Raw genomic sequence first — 16,306 nt, forward strand, 5'->3', positions numbered from 1 at the left:
CTTCATTATTCACAAAATGCCACAGGAGACCCGCAGTGCAAATAAACGGGGAGGGCAACCCCGGCACGTGGACAATATGCCTGATAAGTGCGCCCAAAGAGAAAACTTCAATTACTCTGTCAGTCCATCATCCTCCCCAGTGTGCAGCTGATGCTAAACAAATCCGCCTAGTCATTTTTCTATTTTCTGGGTCATCACACTAAAAGTGTCTATCACTCCTCCACCAGGCACTTTGGTCTCCCTGCCTTGGGTTGGGTACCAGGGCCATGATTCAGTCCCGAGTCACTGTGTCTCCAGTGTCACTTCCAACAGGTAAAGCCAAGACAAGACGGTAAAAAGGACCTTCTGATTGAAAGCCACACTCCCTGAGGACCAGCAGGGTGGTTTCCTCCTCCCCATCTCCTCCCATCCTGCAATAGGGTGCGAGTCAACTTCATAACAGTTGCCTTAAGAACTATGCCTTAAAGATATAGTATCTTAAAGGGACAGTGCGGACATAAATGTAAATTCTATGAATACCAGGTAGTCCTGCTTTGAACTTACTTTGGGATAAAGAGCTACTACAGACAACTATATTGTTTTTATTATATATCGGTCACTCATTTTATTCACGAGATATATTTTATTATTGCTAATATTAAAATTAATATTAAAAGAGATTTAAAAATAAGCATCAAATTTTAAGAGATTTATTGTTTTAAAGTTGTGGTGGGGGTGGGGGTTGGGGGTTGCTTTTGAGTTTTGAGCACAGGTATGTGGGAAGGTCCAAAGTGGATTTCCTTCCCTGGAGCTCGAGTTGTAGGCAGTTGTGCAAGATCCACTATAGTTGCTGGGCACTGAACCCAGGTCCTTTACAAGAGCAACACATGTGATCGGTCATTCACTCAGACTTCTCAGTATGTCTGGAGTAGTAGCACAGCCCTCTGAGGCTTAAGAAGGAAAGTAATGAGTTGAGGTTTACATGGGGCCACAAAGTAAATTCAAAACCAGCTCAAATAGCTTAATGAAACCTTGTCTCAAAATAAAAGGATAAAAATGGCATGGGTGGGGGTGGGGTGGGTATAGCTCAAGGGTAGAACATTTGCCTAGCATGTACAAGGCCCTGCGTTCACTCCCCAGCACTGCCACAAAAGTATCTAAATTAAATAAATCAGTATCTACTGTTTAGGACTAAAGTAGTAAGTTACAAATATTATATAGTAAGAAATTACAGAAACATGGAGCATAATCCTGCCCTAGATACATATTCCGTGCTCATAAAATACTTCTTAGGACAACTGTCTGTGTGATACTCACAGGATGTGACTTGCTCTGCCAGGCCAGAAGCCACAGTGCTAACAGAATACACCAGACTCTTATGTGGGTTTGAATCACAGTTCCCAGAGGTGCAATCTTCATGATAGACATTTATAATTCCCCTCGGTGCTGATGAGGAAGATCAATTTATATGAAACAAGTCACACAGTTTCCAATCAGAGAACAGTTAGCTTATTGTTTTGCTCCTAAGGAGACTGTTAAGGTACAGAGTCAACTACAAAAGCTTCAGGTTTACATATACAAAGTCACAGGACACTTGGTACTTGGCTTTAACATGTGGTTCCAGAGAGATGGTTCCAGCTCAAAGGAGACAGCCAGTCAGTTTGGAGAAAGCTCCAGACTGTGTTTACTTTTTACTTTATAAATAGTCGCACATATGGACGATAACAAGGAACAAACCCCACCTTCGACTTCAGAAAGGACAGCATAACATCAAGGGCTAAAATTAGAGTAACACTTTAGGCTGCCATCATTTTGAAACTCATTTTCATGGGTGGTTTGCTAATGGGAACCACAGTAGTGCAGCCAAGACTGAGGCACTAAGGGAGAGAGAGGCAGAGACTGGAAAACCACAAAAACAGGTGGTGAGAGGAAACGTGAAGCCATGCTATGGTTAACAGCTACAATGTGGATACAGGAATAAAAAGAGATTAATGATTTGAAACAGCCTAGGTCAGGAGTGCATACCACCCCAGTAACAGTGAGAGAGAAGGATGCAGTTCTGTTCTCCCTTGTCTCTGTCCCAGCTATGAAGATCTGACCACAGAGCTAAAGTTGTGACCCACTGTTTCTGGGAATGGCCATCACCGTGTGACAATAAACCCCATGGATGTGGAAATTTGAAATTCATATCTCCCAAATACTATTATCCTTTTAAAGTTTTCTAGTCACTTAAAAATGGAGACACCATTCCTAGCTTCCAAGCCATATTGAAACAGTTGATTTGGTACATTTGGCCAAGAGGGCAACTGTTTATCCAGTCAATACAGCATCCACCCATTTGTAGCAGAACAAGTAATGCAGGTGTGAAAAGAAATCTAATTGTATTGTTAAATGAAGCCTTAAACAACTTAACCCATATGGTTAACAAAAGCCACACAGTTCTCTCTGCCATCCATTGACCATAAGAAAGGTTAATAGTTTTTGTTTTTATATTTGCAGATTTATCATTATGTGTGGCATGTATGTGACTCTCTGTCTCAGTGTGTGTGTGAGAGAATGTGCATGCGCGCGCGCGCGCACACACACACACACACACACACACACACACACACGTGTGTATCTAGACTTCTAGACTTGACTTTGTTTCCTACAATGAGAGAGAAGAGAAGAATTCTCTGGAGTTGGTCCTCTCCTTCTATCTTATGGATCTGGATATCGAACTCAGGGCGTCAGACTTGGCAGCAAGCCTCTTTTTCATCCAGTGAGCTACTCATCATGACTCAAAGAGAATCAGCACATGCTGAAGAGGATTCTGCAATATTTAGGCTTCTTTTCAAAGTATTTTATCCTGTGGAAAGGGCCATAGTAATGGAATCAGAAACGTCACATGAACAAACTACAGATTGGAGGCTTGGGGTGCAGCTCGGTGGTAGACAGGGTGCTTGCCTAACATGCAAATGGCCCTGGTTTCCATCTTTACTGATGTACAGCATACAGAAAGGTACCGACTTCATCAGGTGAGAAGACAGGTGTAATGTCAGCAGGACTGTGCTTGTGTGGACAGACCTACCAGATCTAACTCTCCACCACCTCTGCTTCCCTGAACACCAGTGAATACCTGGGCAGTGACAAGAACAGGCTCAGCTGCTCTCCAGGCAAGGACTCCGCTGGGGGAGGAACAATTCAGGGAGGATCAATCACAAATAAGAGAAAAAATGAGAGTTAGACTGGGGCTAATCAAGTACCTCCCGAGGCAGCAGTGACGGGCAAATTCTCAAGAGAAAGGGAAGCCAGCAAAGGAGCTAGTGATCTGGGCACTGAACAGGACTTGGGAAGCTTCTGAAGCCTCACAGAACCACAGTGCTCAAGAGATTAGGGTTCCCGACTTGGAAATTATAAGGACTTAAGGGAAGGAGAGGGAAGATCATGGTGGTCATCATAATTATTAAAGCTTATTAAGAACAACATTAGATTCTACCTCATGCTTCGTAGGCGCCTTCACAAGATTACACCCAGGATCTAATTACCACCGCATGTAGGCACATTAATGAAGCTTTATATTTGTACATTTCATAAAAAATATGTGCTTTATCTGAAACCTAAATTTCAATAATAGGTTTTTTAGCAGTTTGAGTCCTAAATGGCACATTCATCAGCCAATTTCTATAGTGATTCTGCAAATCTAAAACTTTAAAAGGACTGCCAAGGTCACAGCCTGAAAAGAGAGTCCCCTTAAAATAGTTAGGCCATGCTGTGACTAGATCAGTCACCCTCTTTCTGTTCTTCTTTCAAAAAAAAAATACTGACTAATGCTTAATGACGTAAGTAGTTTCTACTTAGCATAAAATTCATTAAGCTTCTCTGTTGGGGAGAAGAAACAAACAAAACCAACCAACCAACCAAACAAACAAACAAAAACAAAACCCCACATCCACGAAGCAGCCTTACTGCACCCTCCGAACCTTTTCAGTATCATGATTTCCCAGGATAAGAGAGCCCCTGAGGCTCTGAGGCTGAGAGATAAGGTATGCTTCAAGGTACAAAGTTCCATAGTTGACACATAATTCCAGAAGAGACATCCAATCATTCCCACATCCGCTTCTGGAGAAAGGATCATCTGGAGGATGCCCACTATTTCAGCTAAAGTACACCCAAGATACAGGGAGTGGACCATAACTAGTCTTTAAGGGAGGGATGCAAGGCTAACCTCCTGTAACTGATCTTCTCGTTTGTACCAGTTGACCAGTCAAGGAGAACAGTGCTCAGAGACAGACATGCACTTTCACCAGTACCCAGTGCTGGTGTTCTATGAAGACTCTGGGGACACCCACCCCTACTTCAGAAAGAACACTGAAGAGAGAGGACAAACCTGATGGCATCCATGGGTCAGAGGTCGGTTTGGTCAAGGTGTTCACCTGCTCCCAATTGAAGTCATCGTCGTCAGCTTGACTATATCCACATGTGCTGTATGGCTCCTCAAAGAGGCAGCCACCTACAAGGGAAGACAGAGGGACAATGTAAGTTACAGCCAGAAGTCTGAAAGGAAGTCAGATGCAACACAAAAAACACCATCTATTTGACATCTGAGTGTGATTTGATATTTTCACTTGGGAACTGTGGAGTTTTGAACAATGTTGCTTGATGTTAATGACTCTTTACCAACACAGATACATATGTTGCTCTCTAGAAGAAACAATGTTGGTAGAAGACAATTGAAACAAACAAATTTAAAATTCACATTTTCCAGATGAATACTGAGAATTCACCTTGACTTCAATACTTGTAAAGGATCCCCGCAAGGACTCAATATGTTTTCCATAGAAATTTATGATTTGTTCAAAAATTAAAATGGGAAATTGTTTCCCCCAAATCACCGGCATGAGAGAAGGCAGCAAGGCATACCACAAAGGATGAGGCTGGCCGGCAAAATACCCTTCTATACCTCACACAGAAGCAGGTTTCAGCCTGTGGTTTAGGAAGTTTGAGGCCCCATAATCAAAAAATAGATCATGAAGTCACTTCATAATCCACACAAGTCTTAGTGGCAGAAAGTTTCAAGGCTAAACGTGTGGCAAACATCTGCTTAATCTTGGTACACTGAATAAAGCTATTTATGTAAGAAGATATAAAAAGGCAGTAACTACTGCTCAGACGATCAGCTGCGTCGTTGGTGTCAATGTTGCTCAGAGCACGGATGGTTTCCAGTCCCACCCCGTAGATGCCTGTTACCTTCCATTACTTATAGTGGCAGGCCTTTGTCCAAATGACTCACAGGAGACAGTGAATGATGATACCGATCCCAACAACGATCATGACAAACCCTGCTATCTGTTACATAATGAATAGTAGATATTACATAATCGGCTGCATAATAAATGAATCTATTAACTCAAAATCTTAATTATAATTGCTGCCAGTTGGGAAGCAGCAAGGACTTAGGACAAGATGCATCTTTTGGACTATTTTGGTACTGTGCCTGCCATGTAGAGGCAGAAGGGAAAGAAAACAGCAATTATAAACCAGAGACGAAATAAATTTTAAAAGTCACCTGACTCAACTTTTAACCCCGCCCCCGCTCCAAAAACAAAACAAAACAAAAAACAAAAACAAAAAAAAAAACCCAAAAAAAACAAAAAAAAACTAAATCAATTCCAGGAAAGCTAGTCTTGGAAGACAGGAGAGAAACTGCATGTTTTGTATGTAGAAAAACTCCCAGAACATTCTGAGAAGTTCTGGTCCCCGCTCTGCCTCTTGAACACACATCCATTTATCTTCCTTCCACCCCACAAGGCAACATTCCCAGCCCTGGCACAGAAAAACTGACAATTTGAAAGGAGCTGTCATGTCCTATGTCTTAGCTTCCCCAGGCAATCCATGCTCCTCTCTCCCTAATTCCCCCTGGGAGGTTTCACTCCTGTCAGCATCCAGGCAGGCGTTCTCTGAACGGTGTCCCAAAGAACAGCGCCCTGTGCTGGAGCAGAATCTGGCTGACTTCCGCTCTTGACCTCACTCTAACAGGCTGGGTAAGTGCCCTGGTCCATCCTGAGTTGAAAGCACTTGTCTTTCCACACCTGCCATTTTCTCCTTTTGTGAGTGTGTGCTCTCTCTCTCTCTCTCTCTCTCTCTCTCTCTCTCTCTCTCTGCATGTGTGTGTGTGTGTGTGTGTGTGTGTGTGTGTGTGTGTGCTCTCTGAATGCACAGGACAATCCACTTATCCTTACCAAATCCATCTCTTTTCCACCCCAGCCCTTGGGCAGCCTTGACAGTCCTGACTGTCATTTGGGAGTTAATTACTCTGCCTATATATACATTACAGAATAATCACAATCACTCACAAAATCCAAAGTGTTCTTGGATTTGAAACTTCTTGCTCACTGACATGGCTCAACAAGTTCAAATGATGGGGTCAAGATCAAAAGGGTGATGCACAGAAAAATAATGCGAAAATCAACACCATCAGGCTGTATGTGCTGGCCTATGAACCGAGCAGATTCTGTGTTTAGAGCTCAGCTGCATTTCCTGGCGCTCACCTTATTATATACCCAAGCGTTTCAAGACATTCCTCAACCCACACCATTTCTGGTTCCTAGCATCTTGGAAAAGGCTACTCCACCTGCATCTGCGGATATGATGAGCACTCTGTCCATATGTGCCTGCATGTGCTGGAAAATGCTTGACAGGAGTGAGTCAAGAAACCTCAGGTTGTCCCAAACAGCTCTCTAAGCTTTTCAGCCATGCCTCTGTCAGCAGCTCTATCACGAGGCTGATATCAGTATGCTAGCCATCTTCAGAATGCTTTCAATACTTAGAATCTCAACCAAGCCTTCCCCGGGGAACACCAAGCTCATTATCAGAGGTATAGCGTTAAAGTCAAGGTTTAATCTTGGGAACAGATGATCAACTATGTGTCCCCTCTTCTTATTAGTTTTACTGAGTTCTGGAGCAAAGTGGATCTGTCCAGCAGCAAATGCTAATGACATCCTGATGCCGGGAGATGATCAGAGACTATGTAACCATTTGTTCCAAGACTATGTAACCACTTGGGGATGGGGATGGCTTTCTTCTGTTGCACGCTGTAGTTGTGATATGGAGAACAGTTTCAGCACTGAAGAAGAAGCCAAAGAGCAGCGGTTCTAGTGACAGGAAAAAGGAGGGGCCTCCTGCCACAACCCAAGTAGGACGCTAAGTCCTTTATCACGGTGGCCTTAAACAGTAGGGAACAGTGGGAGTGTCCTCAAGGCAACTTGAGGCTGGTTAAGGATTTGGTCTTCACAATGACTGTTGGCACTGAAGACGTAACCAGATGCTGAAGTGAGGATGGATTGAGGGAGACCACAGAGCAGCGTGCTGCCAGTGTGGGCACAGGAACACTTCACACAGTGTAGTTCTGACCACTTGAAAGAAAGCATGAGAGGGAGAATACATCTCTCCGGGAGGATGCATGGTTGTCAAACCCCTTGAAGATGGGCTCCGCTGTACACTTCCTCTTGCCTTAAGTTATGTTGCCTTGTGTGCATTCTTTATCAGTGAGAGTTTGTAAGAGCAAAGGTGATTTATTGAACTAAAACAGGAAGAGATAAAAGGGAATGGTGTCAGAATTGCAAGAAAGAAGAACATCCCAGTTCTTGTGAGCCTGAGACAAGAGGGTTACAAGCGAGAGGTCAGCATGGCGTGTGCATGGCACGTTTGAGACACAGAGCAAGGCTCTACCTCAAGAAACAACAAATCAGACAGGAAAGGGGAGGGGAGGGAGAGGCAACCAAATAAAGAGAGAACAATTAAGTTTCTGGTCCTAATGTGGTTTTTCACTGAAGTGAATGACAAGTTCTAGAGTCAAACCCCCAGTATTTTTGTTTGTTTGTTTGTTTGTTTAAAGAAATAAGCATCAGAAATAAAGAACAGGCATCTTGGGTCTGGAGGGATGACTTGGGTCTGGAGGGATGATGGGTCTGGAGGGATGACTTGGGTCTGGAGGGATGACTTGGGTCTGGAGGGATGACTTGGGTCTGGAGGGATGACTTGGTATTTAAGATTCTGCTCTTTCAGAAAAACCTACATTCTGATCCCTGCACCCAAACTGGGCAGCTCTCAGCCACATATAACTCCAATTTAATGCTTTCTTCTGGCTTCTGTGGGCACCTGCACTCATATACACTAACACACACCTATACACACCCGAATACACACAACACACACACACACACACACACACACACACACACACACACACCTTAAAAATAAAACCAATAGACCCATAGACCCATTGCATACATCTGGACTATAGTCCACACAGCAGTCACCACAATGAGAGCACGGTAAGTAGCTCAGAATTTAAAGAAAAGCAAACAGATGAAAACAGATAATGAAGGGTTGGAGAGTTGGCTCAGAGATTAAGAGGATTTGTAGCCCGTAGGGGAGGGCCTAGGAGCGGCAGGACCCCTGCGCCTGAAACACCGCCAGAACCTGAAGGAAACAGACCGGATAAACAGTTCTCTGCACCCAAATCCCGTGGGAGGGAGAGCTGAACCTTCAGAGAGGCGGGCGCGCCTGGGAGGCCAGAAGAGACTGCACTCTGCGCACGTCCAGACGCCAGAGGAAAACACCAAACGCCATCTGGAACCCTGGTGCACGGAGGCTCCCGGAAAGAGCGGCCCAGATCTTCCCGGTTGCTGCCGCCACGGAGAGGACTTAGGCAGTACCCCACGAGCAAACTTAAGCCTTGGAACCACAGGTAGGACCAACTTTTCCCCTGCAAGAAACCTGCCTGGTGAACTCAAGACACAGGCCCACAGGAACAGCTGAAGACCTGTAGAGAGGAAAAACTACACGCCCGAAAGCAGAACACTCTGTCCCCATAACTGGCTGAAAGAAAACAGGAAAACAGGTCTACAGCACTCCTGACACACAGGCTTATAGGACAGTCTAGCCACTGTCAGAAATAGCAGAACAAAGTAACACTAGAGTTAATCTGATGGCGAGAGGCAAGCACAGGAACCCAAGCAACAGAAACCAAGACTACATGGCATCATCGGAGCCCAATTCTCCCACCAAAATAAACATGGAATATCCAAACACACCAGAAAAGCAAGATCTAGTTTCAAAATCGTATTTGATCATGATGCTGGAGGACTTCAAGAAAGACGTGGAGAACTCCCTTAGAGAACAAGTAGAAGCCTACAGAGAGGAATCGCAAAAATGCCTGAAAGAATTCCAGGAAAACATAAATAAAGAAGTAGAAACCCATAGAGAGGAGACACAAAAATCCCTGAAAGAATTCCAGGAAAACATAATCAAACAGTTGAAGGAATTAAAAATGGAAATAGAAGCAATCAAGAAAGAACACATGGAAACAACCCTGGACATAGAAAATCAAAAGAAAAGACAAGGAGCTGTAGATACAAGCTTCACCAACAGAATACAAGAGATGGAAGAGAGAATCTCGGGAGCAGAAGATTCCATAGAAATCATTGACTCAACTGTCAAAGATAATGTAAAGCAGAAAAAGCTACTGGTCCAAAACATACAGGAAATCCAGGACTCAATGAGAAGATCAAACCTAAGGATAATAGGTATAGAAGAGAGTGAAGACTCCCAGCTCAAAGGACCAGTAAATATCTTCAACAAAATCATAGAAGAAAACTTCCCTAACCTAAAAAAAAAGATACCCATAGGCATACAAGAAGCCTACAGAACTCCAAATAGATTGGACCAGAAAAGAAACACCTCCCGTCACATAATAGTCAAAACACCAAACGCACAAAATAAAGAAAGAATATTAAAAGCAGTAAGGGAAAAAGGTCAAGTAACATATAAAGGCAGACCTATCAGAATCACACCAGACTTTTCGCCAGAAACTATGAAGGCCAGAAGATCCTGGACAGATGTCATACAGACCCTAAGAGAACACAAATGCCAGCCCAGGTTACTGTATCCTGCAAAACTCTCAATTAACATAGATGGAGAAACCAAGATATTCCATGACAAAACCAAATTTAAACAATATCTTTCTACAAATCCAGCACTACAAAGGATAATAAAGGGTAAAGCCCAACATAAGGAGGCAAGCTATACCCTAGAAGAAGCAAGAAACTAATCGTCTTGGCAACAAAACAAAGAGAAGAAAAGCACACAAACATAACCTCACATCCAAATATGAATATAACAGGAAGCAATAATCACTATTCCTTAATATCTCTCAACATCAATGGCCTCAACTCCCCAATAAAAAGACATAGATTAACAAACTGGATACGCAATGAGGACCCTGCATTCTGCTGCCTACAGGAAACACACCTCAGAGACAAAGACAGACACTACCTCAGAGTGAAAGGCTGGAAAACAACTTTCCAAGCAAATGGTCAGAAGAAGCAAGCTGGAGTAGCCATCCTAATATCAAATAAAATCAATTTTCAATTAAAAGTCATCAAAAAAGATAAGGAAGGACACTTCATATTCATCAAAGGAAAAATCCACCAAGATGAACTATCAATCCTCATCTTCGGTTGGTTTATATACAAGTGTGCAATTTCTAGGCTTGAAAGTAAAATGATGCTATATGGTGCTGGATAGAAGAGCCTTATTTTTTATTATGGCAGCTTGCTATTTTTGTAACATGGTGATTTGGTTGAACATAATAAAGTACAGTAGTAACTGATCTCCCCTTCTTCCTGGATGAGCGAGGAGATGATTAAATGTTGATGTCAGCATCCTTGAGCATATTCAGATGAGCTTCTGCTTCTGTTGAAAAGGATGCTGTGTTTGATTGTGGTCCGAAGCTTTGAAGCACTACTTGGCATCTCCTTCCTTGGAGGTCTCACTGTTTAAACATAACAGATTTGATAGCTTGTTGGTAAGGTGAGGTCCAGCTTGTCTCCACTAGGTCATCTTCATGTGAATCCGGTGGTTATACGGTTTTGTTTTAGGGATATTTCATGTTTTTAATAACGGTTTTAGCTGACATTCATGGAGAGAATGAATCCTTAGAACTGTGCCACTAGTGAAAGGAAATCCTGTCTAGAGTATGTTTCTTTACAAAGCTGTGTCACACCATACTTTGGGCCCTCTGCTGGAAAAGTAGAATCAAGTCTCAAATAATGCCTTTTAAATTGTATCCTCTAGTATTATAGATGTAGGACAGTACTGTATCATACCTCTGTGGATGTAAAATAGCTTGTACCTGCTTTATGATATGTAGTAGTGACCGTGCTTTATCAGAGCTGTTTTTAATGATGTTGCTCAGAATGTTTTCTTTCCAGATGATGATTGAGAAGCTAATTTAAAAAAAAAATGGTGCCAGGTACCACAAGAGTAACAGAACTGTGCTGTTTTCTCGGGTTTTGTTTTTTTACTTTTTTTTTTTAATGGAGTGTGCTGGATGTCTCTACAGTTTTGTTCAGATGACTGCAGAACCTGGAAAAGCTGTTGCTGCTGTTGATGCATAACACACTGCTATTATTGGTCTTTTTATATAAATATAAATATATATATACAGATATATAATTTGAATTTTTGGAAACTTTAGCTGTGCTGTCAACTTTGGAAAAAAGTATCCCCATTTACTGTGTTGAGTTGGCACTGTACAGAAATTAACAGCCATATTGGTCTTGAAATGTTGAACTTAAGTTTTTTCCATTTGTACAGGGGTAACGCACTGTATTAAATATGTAAGGTCTTAAAAAAATGGGGTTTGGAGCTAAACAAAGAATTCATAGCTGAGGAATGCCGAATGGCTGAGAAACACCTAAAGAAATGTTCAACATCTTTAGTCATAAGGGAAATGCAAAGCAAAATGACCCTGAGATTCCACCTCACACCAGTCAGAATGGCTAAGATCAAAAACTCAGGTGACAGCAAATGCTGGCGAGGATGTGGAGAAAGAGGAACACTCCTCCATTGTTGGTGGGATTGCAGACTGGTACAACCACTCTGGAAATCAGTCTGGAGGTTCCTCAGAAAACAGGACATTAAACTACCTGAGGACCCAGCTATACTTCTCTTGGGCATATACCCAAAAGATGCCCCAAAATATAACAAAGACACTTGCTCCACTATGTTCATAGCAGCCTTATTTATAATAACCAGAAGCTGGAAAGAACCCAGGTGCCCTTCAACAGAGGAAAGGATACAGAAAATGTGGTACATCTACAGAATGGAATACTACTCCGCTATCAAAAACAATGATTTTATGAAATTCATAGGCAAATGGATGGAACTGGAAAATATCATCCTGAGTGAGCTAACCCAATCACAGAAAAACACACATGGTATGCACTCATTGATAAGTGGATATTAGCCCAAATGCTCGAATAACCCTAGATGCACAGAACACATAAAACTCAAGAAGGATGACCAAAATGCAAATGCTTCACTCCTTCCTTAAAAGGGGAACAAGAATACCCTTGGGAGGGACTAGGGAGGCAAAGTTTAGAACAGAGGCAAAAGGAACGCCCATTCAGAGCCTGCCCCACATGTGGCCCATACATATATAGCCACCAAACTAGATGAGATGGATGAAGCAAAGAAGTGCAGGCAGACAGGAACTGGATGTAGATCTCTCCTGAGAGACACAGCCAGAATACAGCAAATACATAGGCGAATGCCAGCATTAAACCACTGAACTGAGAACGGGACCCCTGTTGAAGGAATCAGAGAAAGGACTGAAAGAGCTTGAAGGGGCTTGAGATCCCATATGTACAACAATGCCAACCAACCAGAGCTTCCAGGGACTAAGCCACTACCCAAAGACTATACATGGACTGACCCCGGGCTCCAACTGCATATGAATAGTCTAATGAATGAATAGTAGCAATGAATAGTCTAATAAGAGCACCAGTTGAAGGGGTAGCCTTTGGTCCTGTCAAGGCTGGACCCCCAGTGGACCTTACTTAGGATTGTTGAGGGGAGGGTGGTAATGGGGGAAGGATTGGGAGGGGAACACCCATATAGAAGGGGAGGGGGAGGGGTTAGGGGGATGTTGGCTTGGAAACCGGGAAAGGGAGTAACAATTGAAATGTAAATAAGAAATACCCACGTTAATAAAGATGGAGAAAAAAATTAAAAAAAAAAAAGAAAGAAAGAGGATTTGTAGCTCTTGCAAAGGACTCGAGTTTGATTCCCAGCATCCAGTGGCAGTTTAGAACTGTCTGCAAGACCACTCCAAGGCACACATATGCTACCCAGACATACATATGGGAAAAATACTTGTACCCGTGAAATACTACAAAAATAATTTTAGTAAGCATAGTGGCACAAGCCTTTAATTCCAGAACTGAGGCAGGAGGAGCTCTGAGTTTGAGGCCCACCCAGTTTCCAAAGTGAATTCCAGGACAGACTGAGCGACGCAAAGAAATTCTTCCAAGGGGGGGGAGGCAGTGCATTTTCTTAAATTCACTGTAGAATTGTTTTGCAATAATGTTAAACTAAATGTGGTGTAATATTCTCCTAGACAATAAAAACTATCTTAATTCAAGTGAGCCTGGTTCAAGCAGATCTCCAAATGACATGGCTGGAAACTTGACTCCAGGGCTCAATAGCCTCACATTTTACTATGACTTAAAACTATAAGCCAGTTAAATGTTAATGAACTCTCTACAAATTGTGGCTCTCCAACATTCTTTTGTTCTGGCAATAATTACGTAGCAAGCCTACTTGTCTAGAAAGGTCACTCCTGATTTATGAAAATAAAATATTGCCATCTGCATGCTGGAGGGAATTTATCTTGCCTCTCTCTCTGGGGTAGCACGAATGGCCCATTTGACCAACAGTAATAGGAAATTATTACCCCATAAGAGATAAAGAAGACGGCCTACTTTTACCTCCAGAGAGACATTTAGAAGGTTCCATACCCATCTGAATCGTTGAACCAGATGGACAACAGAACCAAAACAAATTGCCACTGGGGTAGTGGGAAGTTGTTTTGAGAGACTGGAAAGATGGCTCAGTGGATAAAGGAATTTGTAGTACAAGGCAGGCAACCCAAGTTCGATCCCTGGAACCTGCTTGAAGGTGGATAGAGTAAAGTGATTTTACAAAGTTATCCTCTGACATACACGTGCATGCTGAGGTGACTGCTCACAAATACGCGTCAAGCTCACACGGGCATGTTACTAACATGTTTACGTATTGGGGTGGGGAGAGGTTGCTCAGCTGTTAAGACTTCCTGTTGCTTATCTAGAGAACCTGAGTTAAGCTCCCAGCACCTACATGGCAGTTCACAACCACCAGTAACTCCAGATCCAGGGGGTTCTGATGCCCCCTTCTGGCCTCTGTGGGCGCTTGCATAGAAGTGGCACATACGCAAAAAATGAATCTAAAAATAAACTTCCTCTGACTGTATCCTGCAGTCCTGCCGCCCAGATCCTGCTCACCTCTACATGCGTCTACAAACCCAATCATTCTCTGTTTACCCTCGGCACCCTTTCCCCCCAGATCTCCTCAACTTTGTGAACAGCAGCCCCGATCCACTCGCTTTATCCCAGAGGGATTCAAATATGCTATCAAAGCCTCTAAGGTTTGTGGCAGGTTCTGTTACCTGAACCTGACTGGATAGGCTGAATTTTTTTTTTCTTGTTCTTTTTTTCGGAGCTGGGGACCGAACCCAGGGCCTTGTGCTTCCTAGGCAAGCGCTCTACCACTGAGCTAAATCCCCAGCCCCTAGGCTGAAGTTTTAAATCAATACGTGGTATGGGAGAGTTCCTCTAAGCTGGCCAGAGACCAATCTGTGATATCCAACATCCTCTGCTAGTTACAGGCACCAATTCCTCAAAGTGGGCAAATGACTGCTACAGTGTAAGGGCAATGTTATTTTGTCTATTACTTAAATCCAGTGTGAGCCTTTGGTCTCAATGTGTTGGATTCAAAGAACTTACCTTATAACATGAAATACAGGTGCATTTAATATTCAGGGGTTTTTTGTTTGTTTGTTTGTTTGTTTGTTTGTTTTGTTGCTTTTTGTTTTTGTATTTTTTTCTTTCTGAAATCCCAGAGGTGATCACGAGGAGTTTCCAAATCCCTGTGCCTCAGCTTTAACTCCCCTTAGCATTGCTTGCTCTGTGAAGCATCTACACTGTCTAGACCAGTGTGGTTCTCAATCTGTGCGCCCACAACCCATTTGGGAGAATGACCCTTCCACAGGGGTCATCACCTAAAACCATCAGAAAACACAAATATTTACATTAGAATTCATAACAGTAGCAAAATTACAGTTAGGAACTAGCAACTAAAAGAATGTTATGTTTGGGCCACCACAACATGAAGAACTAACTGTGTTAGGTCACAGTGTTAGGAAGGTTGAGAACACACTGGTCTGGACCTTTTACCTACATCTCCTTTCCCAGTTGGCAAGAAGTTAAAGTCTCCTCTGGGGGAGGATGTGGAACAGAAAGTGCAGGAAGAAGAGGCACCTAGTCTCACTTTGTGACTAGTAGGGTCCTTAGCACACCAAACAGGGACCTTCTCTAGTCCTGACATCTCTGAGAGTAGCTTGTTCTACAGCCTGCTCCAGGTCCTATGCAGAAGGCCCCCATGGAGCACTGTCACACACAGCTTGCACTGGTCTCCAGGGTTTCTTCCAAGCTCTACAGGGGCATCCTTGCACCCGTCAATCACTAGCCCTGCCCGCCAGGGCTCAGCTCTATGTCTGGGTTTGGTTGGGGCTATCTACCCTCTGCCATCCCTGACTCATCAGAGCTCTCCTCTTGTGACAATGTGGTGCAGTCTCTATATGCCACGTCCCACATTCCAGCCCGGTGTTATTTCTGCCTTCTGAATGGACGATGACCGACCCACGCCTGCTCTTAGGAATGTCAGTTGAGTGTGATCAAATAGCTCACCCAGCTACCCTAGCGTTTCAGTTCATAGCCAGCAGCTCAACCAAGGTCTACGTGCAAAACTCAAGCTCTCCCCTCTGTAGGTGCCTTTCACAGGCCTCTCTGAAGCCGCTCAATACCACACTGATTGGTAATGGCCTGCGCCGTAAGGGAGCACCGGAAAGCAAGGCTTCTCAGAGGCAAATAGGGGACAATCCAATGTCTGTTTCATAAGTGTGTGAGATAAACACGCATCCTGAATTGTTCTGCCTTGAGCGGGTAGGCTTGACTTGCAGACTGGAGCAGTGCTTCCTATAATTGTAATTGGAGAGCGTTTAAAGTTTCTTTGTGGACGACTGTGATACATTTTACTCATTTGTTCAAAATACAGAATGACCCCACTTAAGGCAGGCTTTATCAAATGCAAAAAAAGACTACTTAATGGGTCTCTCCATGGAGAAAACATATCAAAAAGTCATCCTAGAATACTCCTCCAGAGAATAATGTTCAGGGTTCTCTTT

General features: G+C 43.2%; 1 protein-coding gene across 3 annotated transcripts in view; it reads right to left on the reverse strand.

Moving 5' to 3' along the window:
• Positions 1-16,306, reverse strand: part of Ptprm (protein tyrosine phosphatase, receptor type, M) — a 704,621-nt gene that overhangs the window by 526,048 nt on the left and 162,267 nt on the right. For all 3 annotated transcript variants that reach the window (NM_001168632.1, XM_063266820.1, XM_063266818.1), the window contains exon 2: positions 4,349-4,471. In NM_001168632.1, the coding sequence (NP_001162103.1) occupies positions 4,349-4,471 (123 nt within the window). The remainder of the gene's footprint in view (positions 1-4,348; positions 4,472-16,306) is intronic.

Source organism: Rattus norvegicus, chromosome 9 (genome assembly GCF_036323735.1).
Source record: "Rattus norvegicus strain BN/NHsdMcwi chromosome 9, GRCr8, whole genome shotgun sequence".
NCBI classification, from domain to species: Eukaryota; Metazoa; Chordata; class Mammalia; order Rodentia; family Muridae; genus Rattus; species Rattus norvegicus.